This window comes from Hylobates moloch, unplaced genomic scaffold, assembly GCF_009828535.3.
Source record: "Hylobates moloch isolate HMO894 unplaced genomic scaffold, HMol_V3 SCAFFOLD_10, whole genome shotgun sequence".
In the NCBI taxonomy this organism is placed as follows: Eukaryota; Metazoa; Chordata; class Mammalia; order Primates; family Hylobatidae; genus Hylobates; species Hylobates moloch.
In genome coordinates this window covers 18,782,255-18,802,179 of record NW_026652285.1, presented here as the reverse complement: position 1 = coordinate 18,802,179, position 19,925 = coordinate 18,782,255, and the positions used below count along the sequence as shown (strand labels likewise).

Below are 19,925 nucleotides of genomic sequence, written 5' to 3'. Positions count from 1 at the left end.
CCCTTTTTGCTGATCCCAAAGATACACCCCAGCGTCCCCCGCTAATTTTTAATTTTTTCAGAAGAGATGCAGTCTCACTTTTTTCCCGGCCCGGTTTTTTTTTTTTTTTTTTTTTTTTTGAGATGGAATCTTACTCTATCACCCAGGCTGGAGTGCATTGGTGTGATCTCGCCTCACTGCAACCTCTGCTGCCCAGGTTCAACCGATTCTGCTGCCTCAGCCTCCTGGAGTAGCTGGGATTACAGGTGCCTGCCACTGTGCCCGGCTAATTTTTGTATTTTTAGTAGAGATGGGGTTTCACTATCTTGGCCAGGCTGGTCTTGAACTCCTGACCTCGTGATCCACCTGCATCAGCTTCCCAAAGTGCTGGGATTACAGGTGTGAGCCACCGCGCCCAGCCACCCAGGCTGGTCTTGAACTCCTGACCTCGTGATCCACCTGCATCAGCTTCCCAAAGTGCTGGGATTACAGGTGTGAGCCACCGCGCTCAGCCACCCAGGCTGGTCTTGAACTCCTGGCTTCAAGTGATCCTCCCGCCTCAGTCTCCCAGTGTTGGGATCACAGGCGTGAGCCACTGAACCCCGCTTAATTTTTGATAAATATAAACTCTGTGATGAACGTGTTATGTAAATATTTTTATGCAATGGTTTGATCATTTTCTTAGGTTTAGGTTAAATCTCAAGAAGTGGAATTGCTGACTCTGAGGATTCGCACATCCTTTGTTTGGATACACAATGCCAGACTACCCTCCAGGAAGCCTGCCCAGTTCACACCACTTTTGCCAGCCTGCTAGTGCTCTTTTCTCAACCTCATCAATAGCAAGCATGATCAATTTTTCCAGATGATTCCAACTTGAAGAGCATTCCTTTTTTTTTTTTTGAGACAGAGTCTCGCTCTGTCGCCCAGGCTGGAGTGCAGTGGCGCAATCTCGGCTCACTGCAAGCTCTGCCTCCCGGGTTCACGCCATTCTCCTGCCTCAGCCTCTCCGAGTAGCTGGGACTACAGGCGCCCGCCACCACGCCCGGCTAATTTTTTTTTTTTGTATTTTTAGTAGAGACGGGGTTTCACCGTGGTCTCGATCTCCTGACCTCATGATCTGCCTGCCTCGGCCTCCCAAAGTGCTGGGATTACAAGCGTGAGCCACCGCGCCTGGCCTAAGAAAGCATATCTTAAACCCAGCATATCAGATTTGATAGAAGGAATTGTTGAGAGCTGGAGAAAAACTAAGTGCTTTTTTATTGCAGATTGTAACTTGAAGACTGAAATTAGAATGTTAGATTTTCCATTTTGGGACTTCGTAGGGACCCGATAGTATGCAATAGAAGTGAACACATACACGCGAGTTAGGTATTTAATCCTAAATATTTGGAACAGTTTAAAAACTGTTAGGGACTATATAACTAGATTTTTTAGCATTAGATCTTGTTCAAAAGATGAGAAAACACTACCATATTATGGCTGCATAAGGCAATATTAGTGTTGAGATTGAAAAATTGTATCTCATCGGTCAGGTTAATATACTCTTGCCGGACTTCTCTCTACATAAAGAAGCAACCCTTGAACCATTCAAGGTGGTATTCCTCCAAATATTTCTTATCTTGGAAGGGGTGGATAAAGAGGAGGAAACTGGAATTAGCAGTTTTGACAGAATGTAAACAATTTGGGGCGAGTGTATGGTTTGGTCACAGTACTGTTACTTTGACATGCATAATGCTAATAACCAAGAAAACATTACAATATTTTTGAAATTTGTCTGTAACGTGTTGAGGTAGGCTTTGGTAATACATTACTCACAAACCTAAAGAGGAACAGTTTTTATCCAGAAGAGGGCGCAAGAGAAGGCCAAATGTGTTGAGTAATTTGTTTGTAATTGAAAAGCTGGATTTATCAGGACTCAAGTTTTGCTGAGTCTTTTGGAAGTAGGATTAGTGTAAGCAGCCCTAAATAATAAAAGCGCTAGGAGTCCTTTAATAAATTTATTCTATAATGTTTACATTTTTCTTAAATATCTACTATTTAAAAAGAATTTCTTCCCAGCATACTTCATACATATCAACAAGGTTGTCATGAGAAAAACTTTATGTAATTAAATGAGATTTTCTTTTCTTTTCTTTTTTTGTTATTAAAACTTGTGGGTGGGAGCACAGTGGCTTCTAAGCTGTTTTTTCATTGTTTGATGATTTCCAATATCTGAGTCACTACATACTAGTAATCTTAGGAAGAATTATTCTAGTTAGCTTTGGTTCAGCTCAGTTTGGAGATTGGATTTTTTGCTATTTCAGATTGCTCATCTTTAACTGAAATCTGAAAAGTTGTGACTGATGGGCCCAAGGATATAAACCTTTGTTTAACCTGTTAGCATGTTAAATGATATAGGTAGGTCTTTGTATTCCCTCCAGAGTTAGGTAAGGAAATAAAGTTATATCTGTTAAAAATGATGAGAGCCTTTATTTAGGAACTTCATGCATTTTTTTTTTTTTTTATTTGAGACAGAGTCTCACTCTGTGGCCCAGGCTGGAGTGCAGTGGCATGATCTCGGCTCACTGCAACCTCTGCCTCCTGGGTTCAAGCGACTCTCCTGTCTCAGCCTCCTAGGATTACAGGCATACGCTACCACGCCCAGCTAATTTTTTTTTTTTTTTTTTTAAGTAGAGAGAGGACTTCACCATGTTGGCCGGACTGGTCTCAGACTCCTGACCTCAAGTGATCCACCTGCCTGGGATCCTAAAGTGCTGGGATTACAGACGTGAGCCACTGCACCTGGCATTTTTCTGAGGAAAAAAGCTTTTAGAAAACATCCTAAGCAATAATCTCCTTCTTCCTGTTTCATAGTTAAAATTGTGCCACCAAAAATTTGATTTGATTGGCTGTCATAGGTTTTCTAGCAGCCAAAAAATTTTTAAAAATGTAACCCTGTGGAATCTAAGAACTCTTACGAGTTCTAAGAAATCTAAGAGGCCGCCGGTGTGGTGGGTCTCACCTGTAATCCCAGCACTTTGGGAGGCCCAAGCGGGCGGATCACTTGAGGTCAAGAGTTCGAAACCAGCCAGGCCAACATGGCGAAACTGGGCATCGTGGTGCATGCCTGTAATCCCAGCTACTCGGGAGGCTGAGTCAGGAGAATCTGGGAGGTGGAGGTTGTGGTGAGCTGGGATCACATCATTGCACTTCAGCCTGGGCCACAGAGCGAGAGTCTGTCTCAAAAAAAAAAAAAAAAGAAATAAAAGAAAAAAATAACTCTTATAAGATGTATTCTCTCATGGTACAAGTTTTGTGCCAGTCTGTTTTAGGAATGATTATGCCTTGAGTATGTTTTCTTGGGTTACTTTAATACAGTAGAAGAAAATGCCTTTATTTGTTCAGTTTTAGTATTTGTACCTTTTTTTCTAATGTGGAATGAATAAGTCCTGTTGTGAATCTAATAGACTTCCACATTAAGTTATTTTGGAACAATGGTTCTCAGACTTATAAAAATAGCAGTATTCCTATTAGACTCCTCATTTCTGCTGCCTTAAATGTGTGTGGAGTGTCCTTCTATTGTGTATCTCTCTTTTTTCTTTTTCTTTTTTTCTTTTTTTTTTGAAGCAGAATTTTGCTTTTGTTGCCCAGGCTGGGGTGCAATGGCCCAGTCTGGGCTCACTGCAACCTCCGCCTCCCAGATTCAAGCCATTCTCCTGCCTCCACCTCCCAAGTAGCTGGGATTACAGGCATGCACCACCATGCCTGGCCAGTTTTGTATTTTTAATAGAGACGGGGTTTCACCATGTTGGTCAGGCTGATCCCGAACTCCTGACCTCAAATGATCCACCCACCTTGGCCTCCCAAAGTGCTGGGATTATAGGCGTTAGCCACTGCACCTGGCCTGTATATCTGTTTCTAATGACTTGACCTCAAGATGCTTTTGTGAACATTTCATAAAAAGGTAGATAACTAATAGCACCATTTTGTTACAGTGGAAAACTATTTGAATCACTTATAATAGAATTGACTTTTTATGGTGGTTGAAGGTTTTTTTTTCTTTTTTTCTTGAAAGAGGTTCTCACTTTATCGCCCAGGCTAGAAGGCAGTTGTGCCATCTCAGTGCATGTTCACTGCAGCCTCAACCTCCTGGGTTCAAGCTGTCCTCCTCCCTCAGCCCCCCACCTGGGAGTATAGGCACATGCCCCACACCCAGCTAATTTTTGTATTTGTAGTAGAGACAGGGTTTCTCCATGTTGCCTAGGCTGGTCTTGAACTCTAGCAGTCCACCTGCCTTGGCCTCCCAAAGTGCTATGTTTACAGACATGATCCACTGGCAGTTGAAGATTTTTAATTAAACCTGAATACCATAACACTAAAAAATTGGATGCTTTTTATTGTAGTTTTGTTAGTAAATATTTTCTCATCGCATCTTTTGAGTCAAGGCAGTATTGCATAGCGGTAGGAAACCATGGATTGCAGATAGACTGGAGGTCAGATTTCCAGTTCTGTCACTTTGACTCTGGCAGTTTACTTCATCTCTCTTAAAGTCTGTTTGTCCGAATGTAAAATGAAGAAAATATGTTTTATAAAGGTTGGAAACATTGGTACATAGATATTTTGGTTTCACGTATTAACAATATGATCTAATATCTGGGAAATGTCAAAATGAAATTTAAGAATACTTTAGAAAAAGTTCACAAGTGTTAGATATTTGTCTGATAGATGCATTGGAAACTGCTGATAGTGACTACCAGCTATTTATGGTTTTGTAGAAATGAAGTCTTTAATTTCCTTGTAATAATTACTGTTTCAATAAAACTTGATTTTTGCCCAGAGGGCATCTCTGCTCTGAATTGTAAAGAAAATTTTAGGCCGGGCGCATGGCTCACACCTGTAATCCCAGCACTTTGGGAGGCCGAGATGGGCGGATCACGAGGTCAGGAGATCGAGAACATCCTGGCTAACACGGTGAACTCCTGTCTCTACTAAAAATACAAAAAGAATTAGCCGAGCATGGTGGCGGGTGCCTGTAGTCCCAGCTACTCTGGAGGCTGAGGCAGGAGAATGGCGTGAACCCGGGAGGCAGAGCTTGCAGTGAGCGGAGATAACGCCACTGCCCTCTAGCCTGGGTGACAGAGCGAGATTCCGTCTCGAAAAAAGAAAATTTTATAACAGCCTTGTGAGAGTGATGGGTAGATTGATTCTGTTAGATGAGAAGTATTTGGCATACCGCTTAAGAGGTCTTGTTTTCTCTGGCCTCAGACTTTGGTTTGAATCTTGGCTGAGTTTTAAACTCTTGCTTTGCTTAGCTGGAGATTGCATTTCCTAGTCTGTAAAATGGGGCTTACAGGTGGCTTCTCATAGAGATGTGAAATAATATAAAGCTACAGCTCATAGCATAGTGTCTAGCATACAGTAAATAAACAGTTCTTAAATGTTAGGTATTAGTGTAATTTACATGTTGTGATTTTTTTTTAATAAACCCTTTTTTTTTTCCCTCCCCTAGGCTATGGTGAACTAAACGGTAATGCTGGAGAAAGAGAAATATCTTTAAAGAACCTGAGTTCTGATGAAGCCACCAACCCTATTTCCAGGGTCCTCAATGGCAACCAGCAAGTTGTAGACACTAGCCTGAAGCAGACTGTAAAGGTCAACACCTTTGGGAAAGAAGGAATTAAAACCAAGAATTTCAGAAAAACAGTATGGACAAAAAGAATGGGAAGTCTTATGAAAATAAATCTGGAGAGAATCAGTCTGTAGATAAGTCTGATATTATACCAATTCCAAATGGTGTGGTAACAAATAATTCTGGTCATATTACTGATGGTTATATGGGTAAAGGAGCAGATAATGATGATAATTATGGTAGTGGATCTGAGAGCGGATATACAACTCCTAAAAAAAGGAAAGCTAGGTGCAGTAGTGCCAAGGGTTGTGAAAACCTTAATATAGTGCAGGAAAAAATAATGCAACAAGAGACCAGTGTCCCAACCTTAAAACAGGGACTTGAAACTTTCAAGCCTGACTATAGTGAACAAAAGGGAAATCGAGTAGATGGTTCGAAGCCCATTTGGAAGTATGAAACTGGGCCTGGAGGAAGAAGTCAAGGAAAACCTGCTGTGGGTGATATGCTTGGGAAAAGCTCAGATAGTAAACCTGGTGTGAGCAGCAAAAAGTTTGATGATCGGCCCAAAGGAAAGCATGCTTCAGCTGTTGCCTCCAAAGAGGACTCGTGGACCCTATTTAAACCACCCCCAGTTTTTCCAGTGGACAATAGCAGGGCTAAAATAGTTCCTAAAATAAGTTATGCAAGCAAAGTTAAGGAAAACCTCAACAAAACTATACAGAACTCTTCTGTGTCACCAACTTCATCTTCATCATCATCATCTACTGGGGAAACTCAGACCCAATCATCAAGTCGCTTATCCCAGGTCCCTATGTCAGTGCTGAAATCTGTTACTTCTGCCAACTTTTCTAATGGGCCTGTTTTAGCAGGGACTGATGCAAATCTTTATCCTCCAAGGGGTCAGCCACTGCTAACTACTGCTGCTAATACTCACCCATCTCTTCTTGGACAGATTCAGTTCTCTAGGACATGAGTCTAACTTCAGCAGCTGTTGAGCAAATTAAGACTAGCCTTTTTATCTATCCTTCAAATACGCAAACTATGCTGTTGAGCACAGCACAAGTGGATCTGCCCTCTCAGACAGATCAGCAAAACCTGGGGGATATCTTCCAGAAGCAGTGGGGTTTACCATTTATAAATGAGCCCAGTGCTGGCCCTGAGACTGTTATTGGGAAGTCATCAGAGCATAAAGTGATGGAGGTGAAATTTCAAGGAGAATATCCTGCCACTTTGGTCTCACAGGGTGCTGAAATAATTCCCTCAGAAACTGAGCATCCTGTGTTTCCCAAGGCTTACGGCCTGGAGAAATGGACTAGTCCTCAAGGTCTGGGTAGCATTCTAAAATCTGGGACTACTAGTGAGAGTAGAGCCTTATCCTTGGAACCCAGTCATATAGGTGACCTGCAGAAAGCAGACACCAGTAGTCAAGGTGCTTTAGTGTTTCTCTCAAAGGACTACGAGATAGAAAGTGAAAATCCTCTGGCCTCTCCTGCGAACACTTTGTTAGGCTCTACCAAAGAACAGAGATACCAGAGAGGCCTAGAAAGGAATGATAGCTGGGGTTCTTTTGACCTGAGGGCTGCTATTGTATGTCACACTAAAGGTAATTCATTTGTTTCCTATACAAAGATTTTTATTGGCCAATTTAGTATATTGTTTATATTAAGAGAATTTTAAGAGAATTAGTTGTTCATATTAAGAGTATTTTAAGAGAATGACAATGTGGATAAGCAGCTGGCGTCAAACTAATTCAGGGTCCTTGGAACTACTATGATTAAAATTTAGAAGAAATGTTCACTTTTCCAACTTAAAAGGTTTTTAAAAAATACAAACATAATTGACCTACCTGGTTCAAAGAATAGAAGTGAGGAGAACTTGCTTAAAGGTGTTGATGTTTTATTTTCTCTTGACCGAGTGCTTGAAAAAAAATTTTATTGAACATATGTTCTCCTTCCTTGGCTTTTTTGTCTTTGCCTTTTTGTTTTGTTTTGTGGTTTTTTTTCTTTGAAATGGAGTCTCACTCTCTTGCCAGGCTGGAGTGCAGTGGCGTAATCCCGGCTCACTGCAACCTCCGCCTCCCAGGTTCAAGTGATTCTCCTGCCTCAGCCTCCTGAGTAGCTGAGATTACAGGCACGCACCACCACACCTGGCTAATTTTTGTATTTTCAGTAGAGACAGGGTTTCACCATGTTGGCCAGGATGGTCTTGATCTCTTGACCTTGTGATCCACCTGCCTTGGCCTCCCAAAGTGCTGGGATTACAGGTGTGAGCCACCACACACAGTTTATTTGTTTTTGAGACAGAGTCTCACTCTCTCACCCAGGCTGGAGTGCAGTGTGCGATCTCGGCTCACTGCAACCTCCACCTCCTGGGTTCAAGTGATTCTCCTGCCTCAGCCTCCCGAATAGCTGGGATTACAGCCATGCGCCACCACGCCCAGCTAATTTTTGTATTTTTAGTAGAGACAGGTTTCACCGTGTTGGCCAGGCTGATCTCAAACTTCTGACCTCATGATCTGCCCGCCTCTGCTTCCCAAAGTGCTGTGATTACAAAGGTGTGAGCCACCGCGCCCAGCCTCTCCTTTGCTTTTTATATCATATGTGTCTTTATTAGTGAGCTCATTTAATAGTTCTGGTTTGACTAAAATGAGTAGAAGCACTGTTTTTGAAGAGGAGTCTGATAAGTCTTAGAAGGAGTAATGGATGCCAGTTTGTAACTGGAAAATAAGTTAGACAAATTACAGTGTCAAGTATGATTAACATAGTTGAGACCAGGCTCTTGGGATTCTCCTTTTCATAGCCCTAAAGCCCAAGTTTAAAGGGAACCAGGTATCTTTCAAGTTTCACGCTAATAACTTTCTTTTTTTTTTTTTTTTTTTTTTTTTTTTTTTTTTTTTTTTTTTTTTTGAGATGGAGTCTTGCTCTGTCGCCCAGGCTGGAGTGCAGTGGCGCGATCTCGGCTCACTGCAAGCTCCGCCTCCCGGGTTCACGCCATTCTCCTGCCTCAGCCTCTCCAAGTAGCTGGGACTACAGGCGCCCTCCACCACGCCCGGCTAATTTTTTGTATTTTTAGTAGAGACGGGGTTTCACCGTGGTCTCGATCTCCTGACCTCGTGATCCGCCCGCCTCGGCCTCCCAAAGTGCTGGGATTACAAGCGTGAGCCACTGCGCCCAGCCTAATTTTTGTATTTTTAGTAGAGATGAGGTTTCACCGTGTTGGCCAGGCTGGTCTCAAACTCCTGACCTCAGGTGATCCACCTGCCTGGGTCTCCCAAAGTGCTGGGATTACAGGTGTGAGCCACCATGCCAGGCCTCATGTTAATCACTTTCTTGGAATGTGGTTTGTTTGTGTCTTAAAGAAAAATTCGCTGTATGGCATAACTGTAATCTAAATCCTTAGAGCAAATAATGAGGTTTAACGATGATGTTTATATCCTTTTGCTTTTGAGAACAGTGGGTTTCAGTCTTCCCGTACTTTCCTACCTCTTCCTCCTTTCTCTAACAGAAATGCGTACTTCATGCATGCATGTACACACTTAATACATAGTGCACATTCCCATTTTAACAATAGCTCATTTAGGCAGTGACTTGCAATTGCAGGGAAAGGGGACCATACCAGATTGTGGGAATTGGGTAATTACCATATTCTCTCTGGAAGAAATACTGCCTCAGAGATGAATAACAAAGCTATTTATGTGACTTTTAAGCAAATTTCCTAGTCTGCATACCTTTCCTTATCTGCAAGCTGGAAGACATTGAGTATAATAAATAGATGTCCTTTTAATATCATTTTACTTCCTTAAAAATGGAAGTAGTAGAATTGCTTAATGGAAGTTTAAGAATAGGAATCTTCACAGATAACATTTACCTGATTTCACTTATTCTCCAGCTCTGCTCTTCGGAGGTAAATACAGGAGTTGTTTGTTTTTAGGAATGTTAGGGCAAAAAGATAAATGCTTCGTTTTTTAAGACATGTATTATACATTAGTTAACCTCTGCCAGGAGAGTTGGGTTTTTTGGTATTGTTTTCTGTGCCGTCTGCCCTCTAGAGACTATTACTAGAAAATGTTCACCAAAGTATTTTGCACTGGTGATCATTGTGTGAGCCTGAGAGGATATCTGGTTGTGTTATGTTCTCTTACCACCTGCAAAATACTGTGGGAGGCCCAGTGTGGTGGGTCATGCCTGTAATCCCAGCACTTTGGGAGGCCGAAGTGGGAGGATCACTTGAGCTCAGGAGTTTGAGACCAGCCTGGGCAACAATGTGTAGTCCCAGCTACTTGGGAGACTTAGGAGGGAGGATCACTTGTCCCTGGGAGATCCAGGTCTGCAGTGAGCTATGTTTGCACCACGGCACTCAAGCCTGGGCAACAGAGTGAGACCCTGTCTCAAAACAAAACAACAAAGTGTGTGGGATATGTTCCATTAGGTAACTGGTTAATAGTTTTTATGTATAATTTCTATTATGTGGAATTGCAGGCCATTTTTAAATGGGAATGTTAACTTGAATTTACTCTTTATGCATTTTCCCTATCCATAGGCTAACTGAATATGAAATCAGTGGTATTTAGATAAGCTGAATACCCCTATATGGGTGCAGTTATATTTAGTTTTGCTGGTATTAATGAAAAAATTTGCTTTAGGTAAAGTGTCATCTTGAGTTTTGTATTTGGACATGATTGGAAATTAATCAGATTGGCATTAAAATTTTTACCCCTCTAGAACAATAAATACTCAGTTCAATTAGGTTCCAGAGTAGCAAGTTCTTTGAATTCCTGCCAAATGTTGATTGGTCCATTAGTGGTCCATTGGCCACTCATTTTTCTTTACTTGAATTAGATTTGAAGATCTTTTATAAGTGAAGGGTTTTTTTTTTTAAAGTTAATTCTAAAAGAAGTAATAATCAGTTGGGCTACTGGAATATCCTCTAAGAACATCTGTATTATTTTCTTTGTGCTTTAGTGTAGTTTTCAAATGTTCAGTAGTAATCTCTGAGTAGTTGACGTTGGGCTTAGAATTGGAAGTTCTCTGCATTTCTCCTGACTTCAAAAATAAGCCCTTCAGCAACTTAATTTGGAAATAGTGGGTAAGAGAGTGTGTTATGTCACTTCTTTAAGAATGGTGTGCTATTTATTTAATTTATATAAACAAAAGTGTTTTTATTTTGTTTTTTTTTTTTTTTTTTTTTTTGAGATGGGGTCTTGCTCTGTCGCCCAGGCTGGAGTGCAGTGTCACAATGTCGGCTCACCGCAACATCTGTCCCTTGGGTTAAAGCGATTCTCCTGCCTCAGCCTCCTGAGTAGCTGGGATTACGGGTGCATGCCACCATGCCTGGCTAATTTTGTATTTTTAGTAGAGACAGGGTTTCACCATGTTGGTCAAGCTGGTCTCCTGACCTTGTGAGCCACCTGCCTTGGCCTCCCAAAGTGCTGGGATTACAGGTGTAAGCCACTGCACCCAGCAAAGAAAGGTGTTTGACTCAAGGTTTTGGTGGCTGGGAAGTCCAAGTGCATGGCGGCAGCTTCTGTCAAGGGCTTTTTTTATACAGGAAGTTTTTAGATTGAGCAATTACTTGGAACCTTAAGCGTACTATGGATTTTTAAAAATTTCAGTGTTAAGTACAACTGAGGGTATGAAGTAAAGATACAATAGAGCATAAAAAGGGGATTTGTGCCAGGTGCAGTGGCTCACGCCTGTAATCCCAGCACTTTGGGAGGCTGAGGCAGGTGGATCATGAGGTCAGGAGATCGAGGTCATCCTGGCTAACATGGTGAAACCCCGTCTCTACTAAAAATACAAAAAATTAGCCAGGGTGGTAGCGGGCACCTGTAGTCCCAGCTACTCAGGAGGCTGAGGCAGGAGAATGGAGTGAACCCGGGAGGCAGAGGTTGCAGTGAGCTGAGATCGTGCCATTGCACTCCAGCCTGGGCAACAAGGATGAAACTCCATTTCAAAAAAATAGATGATAGATAGATAGATAGATAGATAGATAAATAGACAGATAAATTGATTGATTCTAGAGTCAGAATGCCTGGGTTTGAGTCCTGGTTCCACCAGTCATCAGCCAGGTAATCAGGATCAGGTTATTTAGCCATTTTTAATCTTTTTTTCTTTTCGTGCCTCATTTTCCTCACCTATAAAATGGGTATGTTAAAAATAGCACCTACTGGCTGGGCGCAGTGGCTCATGCCTATAATCCCAGCACTTTGGGAGGCCGAGGCGGGTGGATCACAAGGTCAGGAGTTCAAGACCAGCTTGGCCAAGATGGTGAAACCCCATCTCTATTAAAAATACAAAACTTAGCCAGGTGTGGTGGCGGGTGCCTGTAATCCTAGCTACTTGGGAGGCTGAAGCAGAGAACTGCTTGAACCTGGGAGGCGGAGGTTGCAGTGAGCCAAGATCACGCCACTGCACTTCAGCCTGGGTGACAGAGCGAGACTCTGTCTCAAAAAAAAGAAAAAGCACCTACCTCATAGATTGCTGTAAGAAAGATAGATATAAAATAATTAGAACAGTGCCTGGAGTATAGCAAGGACTCAATCATGGTTGCTGTTACTATTTAGAAAAAAACAATTGTGGTGAGATTGCTATTTTTTAAGCTAGAGGCTGTTAGGTATCATTCATGTTATATTTTTACTTTATTTTATTTATTTATTTATTTATTTTTTTGAGACAGAGTCTCGCTCTGTCGCCCAGGCTGGAGTAGCAGTGGCGCGATCTTGGCTCACTGCAAGCTCTGCCTCCCGGGTTCACGCCATTCTCCTGCCTCAGCCTCCGGAGTAGCTGGGACTACAGGCGCCCGCCACCGCGCCCAGCTACTTTTTTGTATTTTTAGTAGAGACGGGGTTTCACCATGGTTTCGATCTCCTGACCTCATGATCCACCCGCCTTGGCCTCCCAAAGTGCTGGGATTACAGGTGTGAGCCACCATGCCCGGCTGCCATGTTATATTTTTAAAAGTATGAAATGACCTTTCTACTTCATTTACAGAGTTGAAACTGTGGGACAACCAGACAGAAGAGACAGCATAGGAATGTGTGCAGAAAAACAGGATGGATATGACTATCTGCAGTGGAATCAAGCTGTGTGCATTACTACAAATGGTAAGAGATAAATAACTGTCATTCTTTTGGAAATATATGAATTATTTTAGTAATATATGAATCTGTTCCAGTTTCATACATTTATAGTGGGAGATGAGAAAATTTAGGTATTTTTTTCTTTTTTTTTTTATTATGAAGTCTCACTCCATCACTGAGGCTGGAGTACAGTGGCATGATCATAGCTCGCTGCAGCCTCAAATTCTTGGGCCCAAGCCATCCTCCCACCTCAGCCTCCTGAGTAGCTGGGACTACAGGTGCATGCCACCATGACTGGCTAATTTTTTTTATTTTTACTTTTTTGTAAAGATAAGTTGTTGCCCAGGTGGGTCTTGACTCTTGGTTTCCAGCAATCCTCCCACCTTGGCCTCCCAAAGTGCTGGGATTACAGGCGTAAGCCACCGTGGCTGGCTGAAAGTTTTGGTCTTAATGACATAATTTATGTGACTACCATGTACCAGGCATTGTTCTAAACTCTTTACAAATAATGAAACATTCAGTCTACATCCCTAGTGCTCTTTAAAAATCACTAGCCAGAAGCCAGGCGCGGTGGATCACGCCTCTAATCCCAGCACTTTGGGAGGCTGAGGCAGGCAAATCACGAGGTCAGGAGTTCAAGACCAGCCTGGCCAACATAGTGAAACCCCGTCTCTACTAAAAACACAAAAAATAGCTGGGTGTGGTGGCGGGCACCTGTAATCCTAGCTACTTGGGAGGCTGAGGTAGGAAAATCGCTTGAACCCGGGAGGCGGAGGTTGCAGTGAGCCTAGCTCATGCCACTGCACACCAGCCCAGGTGACAGTGTGAGACTTCGTCTCAAAAAAAAAAAAAAAAAATTCACTAGCAAGACATGTTAATATTTCGTGGTGTTGGCTGGGCACAGTGGCTCACGCCTATAATCCTAGCACTTTGGGAGACCAAGGTGGGTGGATCACTTAAGGTCAGGAATTCAAGACCAGACTGACCAACATGGTGAAACACAGTCTCTACCAAAAACAAAAACAAAAAAAACGCCAACACAGAATTAGCCCGGCGTGGTGGTGGGTGTCTGTAGTCCCAGCTACTTGGGAGGCTGAGGCAGGATAATCGCTTGAACCGGGGAGGTGGAGGTTGCCATGAGCCGAGATCCTTCCAGCCTGGGGGACAGAGCAAGACTCTGTCTCAAAATAAATAAATAAAATTAAATTTTAAAATTGACCTTTCTGTGCCACTTTTATGCATTAATCTTATATAAGGCAATATTAGGAAACGTGTGTTTTTGTAGAATTAGACTGTGTTTATATAATTTTAACAGATGTCCTTATTCTTAAAAGTATCTTGAGGAAGAAAGGGCGAGCTTATACTATTTAGCGTTTGAGTTCTCTTCCGAGGTGGGAGTGGAGGGTTGAGGTAGACCAAGTAGTTTGGTTATAGGACAGGAATGGTGATGCTAAACCAAGAGCCAGTTATTGTTCTAAGCACCTTGCTGAGGAAGGTACTTGTAATACCATTTTACAGTTGAAGAAAGAAATTTGGCTTGGTTAAGTAACTTTCTGAGTTATGAAGTGGCAAGCACAACCAAAGCTGGGATTCAAATCCATGCCTAATTCCAAAGCCCGTAATTCTTCCCCATACTACACTATGTCCAGGACGCGAGTCTGATATTAGACATTATGGAACATAATTTACTAAAGCATGAATGAAAATCTCCCTCACTAGAATTTAAGATTCATGACGATGACAACGGTATCTGGCTTATTTATCTTTGTATCCCCATGCCTAATGTATGAGCCATATTAGATGCTAAGTAAGTCTTTAAAGAATAAATAAGGCTCTGTAATCTTAACTACCCATATAACAACTATGATCCTTCCCCTACAAGGCCTGACAGAAGAATCTACTCCCCAAATAAGAAGAGAAATTGGTATAATTTAGACAACCCACTGGGTAGAAAATCTTAGTTGGATTAGTAAAGAAAGGAGCTAAGATTTATTAGTCCCATTACATTCTAGGTACTTCAGGCAATTCATAAATTTATGTGTCAAAATATAAAAAACTTCTATTCCGATACCTGTATAACTTCACTTTTGAAGTGGAGTAGCAAGTAGTAAGTCTACCAAAGGGATATATGCTTATTTAGGGAGAGAAGGAAGATGTAAGTGACTGCAGTTTTGACCTATAAGCACTGGGAGAATCCTTGAAGCAGGATCTCAGTCTTACACAACTTCCCATTCCTAGTGCATGGGAAAAGTGCTAGCACAGATATTCAATAGATGAACAGAAGAATGGCCACTAGTGATAGCACACTAGAAGAGCAGGTAGAAGCTATCTGGGTTATGAAAAAGGATGGCAGGCCAGGCGCAGTGGCTCATGCCTGTAATCCCAGCACTTTGGGAGGTCGAGGCAGGCAGATGACGAGGTCAGGGGATCGAGACCATCCTGGCCAACATGGTGAAACCACGTCTCTACTAAAAATAAAAAATTACCTGGGCGTGGGGACAAGCTCACACCTGTAATCCCAGCACTTTGGGAGGCAGAGGTGGGCGGATCACTTGAGGTCGGGAGTTTGAGAACAGGCTGACCAACACGGAGAAACCTTGTCTTAACTAAAAATACAAAATTGGCCGGGCATGGTGGCGGGCACCTGTAATCCCAGCTACTTGGGAGGCTGAGGCAGGAGAATCGCTTGAACCCGGGAGGCGGAAATTGCAGTGAGCTGAGATCATGCCATTGCACACCAGCCTGGGCAACAAGAGCAAAACTCCCAACTCTTAAAAAAAAAAAAAAATTACCTGGGCATGGTGGTGCATGCCTGTAATCCCAGCTACTCGGAAAGCTGAGGCAGGAGAATCACTTGAACCAGGGAGTTGGAGGTTGCACTGAACCGAAATCGCACCACTGCACTCCACTCCAGCCTGGCGACAGAGAGAGACCCTGTCTCAAAAAAAAAAAAAAAAAACAAAACCAGGCTCGGTGGCTCACACCTGTAATCCCAGCACTTTGGGAGGCCAAGGCGGGCAGATCACATCAGGAGATTGAGACCATCCTGGCTAACACGGTGAAGCCCCGTCTCTACTAAAAATACAAAAAAAAAATTAGCTGGGCGTGGTGGCGGTTGCCTGTAGTCCCAGCTACTCAGGAGGCTGAGGCAGGAGAACGGCGTGAACCCGGGAAGTGGAGCTTGCAGTGAGCCGACATCCTGCCACTGCAGTCCAACCTGGGCAACAGAACAAGACTCCGTCTCAAAAAAAAAGGAAAAGAAAAAAAAGGAGAAGGATGTAAGGCATGTCATGTGTTTCTCAGAGAGACTAGAGTAGTAAAAGTGGTTGAATCGAAGTTTCCATTTTTTAAATAAATGCTTAAATACTTATTTGAGAAGTAGGGTAGTATTATATATTAAGCCAAATGTAAACCCATGTAGGTTGTCCTAACATAAACTGAAAAGTAATTTCTTGTGCCCGATGGTCAGAATCGTTGCCAGACTTGTCCGGGGGAGGCCGGCTGGAGAATGAAGGGAAGGAATGAAGTGTCAGGTATTTATGTCGTATATGTAGAAAGGACTACATGTAAATTCTTGGCAACTTAATTTTAGTACTTTCCTTTTTTTTTTTTTTTTTGAGACGGAGTCTTGCTGTCACCTAGGTTGGAGTGCAATGGTGGGATCTTGGCTCATTGCAACCTCCACCTCCCGGGCTCAAGGGATTCTCCTGCCTCAGCCTCCTGAGCAGCTGGGATTACAGGTGCCCACCAGCATGCCTGGCTAATTTTTGTATTTTTAGTAGAGATGGGGTTTCACTGTGTTGGCCAGGCTGGTCTTGAACTCCTGACCTCAAGTGGTCTGCCCGCCTCGGCCTCCCAAAGTGCTGGGATTACAGGCATGGGCCACTACGCCCGGCCCTTAGATGTGTCTTGTGCTTTGCATGCAAGTGTGTGTTAGTAATGGACTTCTTTTGTAAAATAATTTTATTATACTAGAAAAGTGTATATATATATGTATATATAGTGTGTGTGTGTATACATATATATATATATATATATTTTTTTTTTTTTTTTTTTTTTTTTATACATATATATATATATATATATATTTTTTTTTTTTTTTTTTTTTTCTGGACAGCATCTCTTCTCAGGCTGGAGTGCAGTGGTGCGATTCCAACTCATGGCAACCTCCACCTACTGGGTCAAGTGATTCTCCTTCTTCAGCCTCCTGAGTAGCTGGGATTACAGGCACCTGCCACCACGCCCAGCTAATTTTTGTATTTTTCGTAGAGAGGGGGTTTCACCATGTTGGCCGGCTGGTCTTGAACTCCTAAACTCAGGTGATCCACCCACCTTGGCTCCCCAAGATGCTGGGATTACAGGCGTGAGCCACCACCTCAGACCAAGTATATTCTTTTGATTTAAAAAATTAAAATCAAATTAAAACCCAAACCACGATGAGATGCCACTTCACATTCACTAGCATGGCTGTAATTGTTTAAAAAAAATAAAAATAAAAATAAAAAATGTTGGGGAGGATTTGGAGAAATTGGAGCCATTATATATTGTTAGCGGAAAGTAAAACGGTGTAACACTGTGGAAAATACTTTGGCAGTTACTCAAAAAGTTAAACTTAGAGCTACTATATGACCCAGTAATTCTATTCATACATACAGTCAAAAGAATTGCAAACAAATGGTCACGCAGAAACGCATACACGTATGTATACAGCAGCATTATTCTCAATGACCAAAAGGTGGAAACAACCTACATGTGCATTAACTGATGAATGGATAACGCAAATGTGATTGATCTATATAACGGATATATTATTCAGCCTTGAAGGAAATTCTGACGCATGTTACAACATGGAGAACCCTTGAGGGCATTATGCTAAGTGAAATAAGCCAGTCACCAAAGGACAAATACTGTGTGATTCCACTCATATGAGGTACTTAGAGTGGTCAGATTCATAAAGACAGAAAGTAGAAGGGTGGTTACCGTGGGCTGGGAGGAGAGAATGGGGAGCTAGTGTTTAATAGGTACAGAGTTTCAATTTGGGAAGATGAAAAAGTTCTGGAGATTTGTTGTACAACAGTGTGAATATAGTTAACACTACTGAATTGTACACTTAAAAGTGGTTAGAGACAGTCAGGTGTGGTAGCTCATGCCGGTAATACCAGCACTTTGGGAGGCTGAGGTGGGAGGATCACTTGAGTCCAGGAGTACGAGACCAGCCTGGGCAACCTAGCGAAATCCTGTCTCTGCAAACAATGCAAAAATTAGCCCGATTTGGTGGTGTGTGCCTGTGGTCCCAGTTACTTGTGAAACTGAGGTGGGAGGATCACCTGAGCCCGGGGAGGTTGAGGTTGCAGTGAGTCATGATCACATCACTGCACTCCAGCCAGAAAGACAGAGTGAGACCCTGTCTCAAAAAAAAGGTGGGGACTAACATGGTGAAACCCCGTCTCTACTAAAAATACAAAAAAAATTTAGCTGGGTGTGGTGGCGGGCACCTGTAGTCCCAACTACTCGGGAGGCTGAGGCAGGAGAATGGTGTGAACCCAGGAGGTGGAGCTTACAGGGAGCCGAGATCACGCCACTGCACTCCAGCCTGGGCGACTGAGCAAGACTCCGTCTCAAAAAAAAAAAAAAAAAAAAAAAAAAGGTGGGGAGAGGGGGCAGTGGTTAGAGTGTAAATCTTATGTTATGCCTACTTTACCTCAATTTTTAAAAATTCTTTGAAGCCACACACAAAAGTCTTATTTAGTGAAATCATGTATTGTATGATTTCATTTATATGAAATGTCCCAAATGGGCAAATTCATAGGAAGTAAGTAAATACTTGCCAGGAAATAGGAGAGGAAATGGGGAGTAGGGCCAGTGATTCTGGGACTTCTTTCTGGGGTGATGAAAATGTTCTGGAATTAAATAGTGGTGATGGCTGTACAGCCTTGTGAATACTATACTAAAACCCACTAAATTCTGCACTTATTTTAAAGGGTGAATTTATGGTGTATAAATTATATCTCAATAAAAATTAATAAAAAGGAGTGGTATAAAGAATTGGGAAAATATATACACATATACACACACACATATATATACACACATATATATGTGCCTATATATGTGCCTTAACTCTAATCAGTTCTCTTTGTCCTTTCTGCAACAAAGTTATACCCAACTGATAGTATAAGGTGTCCAGTCCAGATCTCTCTCTCTCTCTCTCTCTCTCTATATATATATATATATATGTATCTGTATCTTTCCAGAAAAGTATGCAAAATGGCTTGGTGAATTTTCTTTTTAACACTTAACTTTTTTTGGCCAGTCGTGGTGATTCACACTTGTAATCCCAGCACTTTGGGAGGCCGAGGTGGGTGGATCACTGTAACCCAGGAATTCAAGACGAGCCTGGGCAGTGTATCAAGACCCCTTCTTTACAAAAAATACAAAAATTAGCCAGGCTTGGTGGCACATGCCTGTAGTTCCAACTACTTGAGACGCTGAGGCAGGAGGATCGCTTGAGCCTGGGAGGCAGAGGTCTCAGTGAGCCAAGATTGCCCCACTGCACTCCAGCCTGGGTGACAGAGCCAAACCTTGCTTCAAAAAAAAAAAAATCTAGCCTCACAGTGGCTTATGCCTGTAATCCCAACACTTTGGGAGGCCTTTATGGCAGGAGGATGCCTTGAGCCCAGGAGTTTGAGGCTGCAGTGGGCTATGATTATGCCATTGCACTCCAGCTTCGGAGACAGAAAGAGTCCTTGTCACAAAAATAAATTTTTTTTCTTTGCTGTCTTCCCTTTTTTTTTTTGAGACGGAGTCTTTCTCTGTCCCCCAGACTGGAGTGCAGTGGCACGATCTCGGCTCACTGCAAGCTCCGCCTCCCGGGTTCACGCCATTCTCCTGCCTCAGCCTCCCGAGTAGCTGGGACTACAGGCGCCCGCCAACACGCCCGGCTAATTTTTTGTATTTTTAGTAGAGATGGGGTTTCACCATGTTACCCAGGATGGTCTCGATCACCTGACCTCGTGATCCGCCCGCCTCGGCCTCCCAAAGTGCTGGGATTACAGGCTTGAGCCACCGTGCCCGGCCTTTTTTTTTTTTTTTTTGAAGACAGGGCCTCATCTTTCAACCTGTCACCCAGGTTGGGGTATAACAGCTCAACCTCAGCTCACTGCAACCTCCACCTCCCAGGTTCAAGTGATACTCCCACCTCAGCCTACCAAGTAGCTAGGACTACAAGTGCACACCACCACGCCTGGCTCATGTTTTTTG

The 19,925-nt window shown here is 42.7% G+C and overlaps 2 protein-coding genes across 2 annotated transcripts in view; both read left to right on the top strand.

Annotated features, from left to right (window-relative positions):
- The window catches only part of RSAD1 (radical S-adenosyl methionine domain containing 1), an 18,274-nt gene extending 12,733 nt beyond the window's left edge, over window positions 1–5,541 (top strand). Inside the window, exon 10 of the mRNA XM_032163260.2 lies at window positions 5,468–5,541. The gene's annotated coding sequence lies outside the window, so the exon portion shown is untranslated. The remainder of the gene's footprint in view (window positions 1–5,467) is intronic.
- Window positions 1–19,925, top strand: part of LOC116474342 (FMR1-interacting protein NUFIP2-like) — a 27,788-nt gene that overhangs the window by 4,232 nt on the left and 3,631 nt on the right. Inside the window, 5 exon segments of the mRNA XM_058445418.1 lie at window positions 5,468–5,647; window positions 5,650–6,516; window positions 6,519–7,190; window positions 9,476–9,490; window positions 12,577–12,689. Coding sequence (XP_058301401.1) covers window positions 5,468–5,647; window positions 5,650–6,516; window positions 6,519–7,190; window positions 9,476–9,490; window positions 12,577–12,617 — 1,775 coding nt within the window. The 3' untranslated portion in view covers window positions 12,618–12,689.